The 6,055-nt window shown below is 41.9% G+C and overlaps 1 protein-coding gene across 1 annotated transcript; it reads left to right on the forward strand.

Annotated features, from left to right (window-relative positions):
- The first annotated feature begins 1,299 nt into the window (after window positions 1-1,299).
- Window positions 1,300-4,371, forward strand: LOC136529222 (protein arginine N-methyltransferase PRMT10-like). The gene is made up of 8 exons (XM_066522314.1): window positions 1,300-1,551; window positions 1,645-1,837; window positions 2,036-2,141; window positions 2,239-2,428; window positions 2,903-3,085; window positions 3,178-3,261; window positions 3,656-3,837; window positions 4,070-4,371. Exons 1-7 carry the CDS (start codon window positions 1,351-1,353, stop codon window positions 3,830-3,832), a joined length of 1,134 nt encoding a protein of 377 aa, XP_066378411.1. The 5' UTR covers window positions 1,300-1,350; the 3' UTR covers window positions 3,833-3,837; window positions 4,070-4,371.
- Window positions 4,372-6,055: the final 1,684 nt, after the last annotated feature.

Here is a 6,055-nt window from a genome sequence, read left to right on the forward strand (position 1 = left end):
CTGGATTCTGACATGCGTCCGGTCATCACCCACCGGACGCGTCCGGTCACCAAAATGCCCCTATGGATGCTCTCTGATGTTGATCGGATGCAGGCACCATAGCGTCCGGTCATGTACTGTTTAGCATCCGGTCAGTACATGACTGCAGCTGTTGATCAAATGAACTGACCGGACCTCCATGTTGTGTTCGGTCACAACCAAACCAGCGGCCGGTCAGCCATTTGACCCTCCATTCACTTTCAATTCGAAATCCTTCGAGAATGAAGTTGACCTCTATCAATCTTGGGCTATTCCTGAGCTACCTAGTCCTGAGTTTGACACGTGTGCACCACACCTAATCCTAGACTCACATATGTCAAGCTACTAGTCCATATCCCCCTTAATAGTACGGCCAAAGGAAAAACAAAGTCCTAAACTACTCTAAGTGTCCCTCTAACGTCAAACGACACTTAGAACTAGTCCATCATTAACCTTGTCGTCCATCCTTTGAAAACCAAAACGATTTCCATCGATAGGGACATAACAACCATGATTGCCCAATCAATTTCCATTACCATGACCTAACTCAAATTGCCTTTGCAAAACACACGTTAGTCATAATAATCTCGTGTCGTCATTAATCACCGAAACCCAACTAGGGGCCTAGATGCTTTCAAGTACAAATGCAGCATATATGTTGGTGCAAAACAGGGGGGTTTGGGTGCACCAACATATTTTAATTTAATAATTAAAGTCACAAGTGTAATATGTATGTGGTGCAAAATAGGATTTGAGCGTGCATGATAACGTGTTACATGAAAAACGATCGGTGCAAATGACCGATGTGTATTCTCATTGATGAGAGGTAGTGTATATATACAATAGGCAGTTGCCTTGCCAGTGCCTCATATGAAAAGGTGCCTACCTATTATGTCTACAGGGAACCGTCTGCTAGTGACAAGATTAACCATTTGATCACTTAATTAATTAATCTCAACAGGGACATGACAAGTGCCCGAAACATTATGATGTCGCCAATGCAAGTTTGTTACTGCTCCAAAAGTGAAAACTGTATTTGAATAAAAAAGAGTGAAAACTGTAATGGGTTACTGACATTGGGGCACTCTAGATGTGTGAACAGGACAATCAGTTGACGAAAACTTTAAAAGTAGTCTGAATGATTGTCCTGCGTCAGCTTCCAAATTTAGCAACAATCAACTGGAGCACGAAACTCAAACAAGATCCAATGGCTGACATTCATCGAAATCGCCCTTTAAAACGCACAACTCCATAAACCCTAGCGGACAAAGCAACTTTCTTTCTCACCAAAACCCCCTCCGCAATCCCCACTCTCGCTCCCGCCTCCACCCAATGGCGTCCCTCCCTAACGCCGCCGGTGCCGCCGCCTCTGGTTCCTCCGGCGCGCGCCCAGTGGACAAGGAGGTGGACTTCGCCAACTACTTCTGCACCTACGCCTACCTCTACCACCAGAAGGAGATGCTCTGCGACCGCGTCCGCATGGACGCCTACCACTCCGCCGTCTTCCGCAACGCGCCCCACTTCAAGGGCAAGGTGGGGAACCCCCTGAACCCCCTCAAAAATTCCATTTTTTTCCAGCAATTTTGGGGTCTGGTTTGGTTGATTCTGTGGATGTGGATCTGTCAGGTGGTCCTTGACGTGGGCACCGGGAGCGGCATCCTTGCCATCTGGAGCGCGCAGGCCGGGGCCAGGAAGGTGTTCGCCGTCGAGGCGACTAACATGGCGGAGCACGCGCGCGAGCTTGCGCGCGCCAACGGCGTCGCGGATATCGTCGAGGTGATACAGGGCACCGTGGAAGACGTTGAGCTTCCAGAGAAAGGTGAGACTGATTTCTTTGATGCTCGTCTTGTGAACTGATTACTGAATCAAAAATGTTATTCCAACTATGTGAGTGACAGAGTGTATTGGAATTTATATATCATATCAGGAGAAAAGTTGAAATTTTTAATCTGAACATGTAAGTTATGATGTGCAGAGTGCTGACTACTCTGTTTCTGTCTGTTGTTTGTGATGACAGTTGATGTCATTATATCAGAGTGGATGGGCTACTTTCTTTTGAGAGAGTCCATGTTTGATTCCGTCATTTGTGCACGTGACCGCTGGTTGAAGCCAGATGGTGTAATGTAAGTCTATCCTGCAAGTTATGTTAAGAAGCACTACCAAAGTTCTTTGTCGCAAGCAGAACACAGATTTACTTAGCCTAAGATCATTCTTTTGCAGGTATCCTAGCCATGCTAGGATGTGGCTAGCACCCATAAGAACTGGTTTGGGTGACAAAAAGAGGGAAGATTTTGATATTGCTATGGATGACTGGAGTCTGTTTGTTCAGGACACTCAAACTTATTATGGGGTGAACATGAATGCTTTGACAAAGGCATATCGTGCAGAACATGAAAAATACTATTTGAAGGTATGACATCCTTAATTTTTCTCTTCTAGTGCATGACTTTAGTCTTGAAATGTAAAATTCAGGTTATCCTTATGAAGGATTTCTATTTTGTTATGGTAATGTATCTTTTTAAGTATAATAATGTCATTTGTTGCACTTTTCTAAGTAATTACAGTACTCGATTTAGAGAAACAATGATCCTTTTGAATCTGTAGCAATATTTGGGATGAAATGTTTCTTACAAAGTAATACAGCCTACGTTTTGTCTCTACTGAAATTTGAGCTCTGTTAATTTAGCTTACGCATTGAAGCATGCCCTAGATTGTTTATCCTACAGTCTGGGTATACTTTCAGTGGCTAGTTCTGCACTTGCTCGAGGGGATCGAAAAATTCTTGCTGGGAATTTAGCTTCCAATAGTTTGAATGACTAAGCCTATGTGTTTCATGTTCCTTTTCCACACACTTAAATGTACACATGATTTTATTCTGCTGCAGTCTTCAATATGGAACAATCTTCATCCAAACCAAGTTATCGGTCAACCTGCAGTTATCAAAGAAATTGATTGCTTGACAGCCACTGTTGATGAGATTCGAGAAGTCAGAGCACAAGTTACAATGTCAATCAGAATGGAAGCTAGATTATCAGCACTGGCTGGATGGTTTGATGTTCATTTTCGAGTATGTCAGACTTAACTGCAACCCACTAAATGCTATGTCTGAACGACGCTTTACTTAAGAATGGTGCTTGCTATGTTTATGATAATTTTTAGGGTAGTGCTCAAAACCCTGGGGTGGAGGAAATTGAATTAACTACGGCGCCAGATGAGCATGGTGGAACTCATTGGGGTCAGCAGGTTGGTTTCCTGGGCTATACTACATTGTTTTCTTGTCATTCCTAGAATCTGTTACCAGCTATAGCCTGTAGTTACTAATTTTTCAATCCTTTCTTATCCCTCAACCTGTAAATATTGACTGCTAACAAAAGAAATTTGTGAATAGAAGGAAAAGAGTAATCTCTCTCTTTTCCCTTTTGAATTTATATAGGCAGAGTGCAAACCTTCTCTTGGAAAAGCAAAAGAAGAGAAGAAGGGGAAAAGGAACTTTAAAAAAAACATGTTTATTTGAGGTGTTAACTTTTGCAAAACAAGATACTCCTTCAGTTGATTTTGCCATTATTGAAATGCATACTGCTCATAAAACAGTTAACTGGTCTAGAAAAATTGATCAGAACCTTTTTTCCTTTTCAAGGTATTCTTGCTGACTCCACCTCTGAGTGTGAATAAAGGAGACAATGTTAACATTTCCTTCTCGATGGTTCGCTCAAAGGAAAATCATCGACTTATGGATATGGAGTTCACCAATGAATTGCATGAGTTATCTGGCAGGAAGCACCCAGCAGTCACAACCAAGATGTACTTAGAGTAGACAAGGTATGGAGTATAATATGTTTATGAATTTCACTTATTCAAAAATTTTAATAGTATATATCATATATAAATGCATGGGAGGTATTGAAGATATGCCACTCTATTTACTATTGTCTGAGAATCTACCTCTGGTTCACGTGGGCATGGATGCTCACACATGAAGCATGCTGCATTTCTTTGATTCATAACAGGCCTTGATCTAACCCTCGTTCATTTTACATTTATGCTGTGACAGAGTTGAGTAGAGACCTGATTCATCATCGTTAGACGGAAAGACGGAACTGGCTACCATGTGCCCTCACGGCGCTGTTACTGAACCTTTGCTCAGAAGCTGAGCATATGTAAGTGCCTCAGGGCCCCTGTGTGCTTGTTATACCCATGATGTGTACTTTGAGACCATGAGGCATGTTGACGTGCCAAAGATTCTGTTGTATTGGTATTATCTTATTGTTTGATTGCTCAAGTAACGGGAGGAGCAATTGCTTCACAACATTTAATGTGGTAGCAGATATTGACCGATATTACAGTTTTTAGCAACATTCAGTGCAGAATTTTGTTGAATTCAATTCAGTTTGTCCAAGGCTGATGCATGATGCAGCTCATCTGTGCCCACTGCCCAGGCACCAATCCAACTGTTGCAACGAGGCATCCTGAGGAAGTGAGGAGGTGTCTACTCCCTTGATTGAATCTTCCTTAAGACCAATGCAACTAAAATTATGTAGCTGAAATTCCTCAAAAAAAAAAAAAAAACTACAGGAAAAATCTGAGAAATGTATCGATATGTCATTTAAACTCCTAAATCTAGTAGGAAAATAAGGAGAAAATGGTATGGTATAATATATGCTATTGCACAATTTAAACTTATATGGGTACCCTTTTTGGAAAGGAAGACCATAAACAAGTCTAAAGAACGATAGGTGTCATTTGTAAATCCTATGTGGTGTCCATTTAAAAATCCATGTGGGGAAAATTGGGAGATACGACATATAATATCAAAACTCATCCAAAACACTTTTGGGAAATAGAGGAGCATGGTGTGTTGATATGGTGTTAAAACTCCTGCAGAACCCAATGGAAAAATCAGGAGAAAAGATACAACATATATTTGTTATTGCCTCGATGCCTCATTGTAACTCATATGAGTAAACCTTGAGAGGTAAAGCTCATAACAAAATTTAGAGAACAATAGTGTGATCTTTGGATCATGATAGGAATAACCTCCTCTAAGACCCAATGGGAAAAATATGAAGAGGAATATACGTCTTTGATATCCTTAAAAAACTCATGTGAAGAAAATAGAAGATATGGCATACTATATGTCTTGAATATCCCCTTTAAAAACCCTGACGGGAAAATAGACATATTGTTGTACTGATATTGTCTCACTAAAAACCTTTTATGAGAAACCTTTGTGAGAAAAAAACTCATAGAGGAAAAAGAGGATAACATGATGTTTGAACATGTTATATTTCAGGAGAACTCCCCTTGAACGTTGCAACTATCAAAGTCTTTGAATGTAGTGTGGACTTAGCGAGTGAACCTACGAATTTATCGCTAGATTGCTTTTGCAAGATGTTTATTTCCAATATATGTTGCAATTTATGGGGATAAAACATTTTGGGGCAATAACTGCTCCGGTACTCCCTTCTGAAAATTAGCACGAATCTTAAGGCCAACATGTAACTAATTGACCAAGTTATTAATTACTTTCCACTTGGGCCTCGTATGGGCCTGACCCTACCCGCTCCCAACCCGTTTTCTCTTTGATCCCGGCGCGCGAGCAACGATCACGGCAGCGTCAGCATAAAAGTATCTGGTCCACCATGTGGTCCATAAACGGCTGCACCACTCGCCAGCCGGTTCGTCGCCGGAGACGTACAAACCATTCAACCTCCCCGTGCAACTCTGCCTGGACGGATCCAGCCATCAACAAATGTAGAGTGAGACCGTACCGCAGGCACTCCAAGGCGATGTTGGAGAAGTGAGCAAGAACCTTTCTGGTTGATATCCAGGAGGACGTAGTTCTCGCCTTGTTTCTTCAGCTGGTCATCGATGCTCCTCGCAACCACGTTTCTTGGTGCCAGAAATGCTAGCGATTGATAACTCGGAAGAGTTCTGCGCAGGACTAGGCCTGGGCAGTGCGGGCTGGGTCTAACCCATGAGTCAAAGGGACAATAATTAAATTAACTAATGAAGTGACTGCTTCGAGATTTGTGCTAAT

Source organism: Miscanthus floridulus, chromosome 19 (assembly GCF_019320115.1).
Source record: "Miscanthus floridulus cultivar M001 chromosome 19, ASM1932011v1, whole genome shotgun sequence".
Lineage (NCBI taxonomy): Eukaryota > Viridiplantae > Streptophyta > Magnoliopsida > Poales > Poaceae > Miscanthus > Miscanthus floridulus.

Bases quoted from the DNA above. Each gene is read 5' to 3' on its own strand.
- LOC136529222 (XM_066522314.1), top strand. From the start codon at position 1,351: ATGGCGTCCCTCCCTAACGCCGCCGGTGCCGCCGCCTCTGGTTCCTCC. The intron at 1,552-1,644 runs GTGGGGAACCCC...TGGATCTGTCAG, and splicing joins CGCCCCACTTCAAGGGCAAG to GTGGTCCTTGACGTGGGCAC. The intron at 2,429-2,902 runs GTATGACATCCT...ATTCTGCTGCAG, and splicing joins ATGAAAAATACTATTTGAAG to TCTTCAATATGGAACAATCT.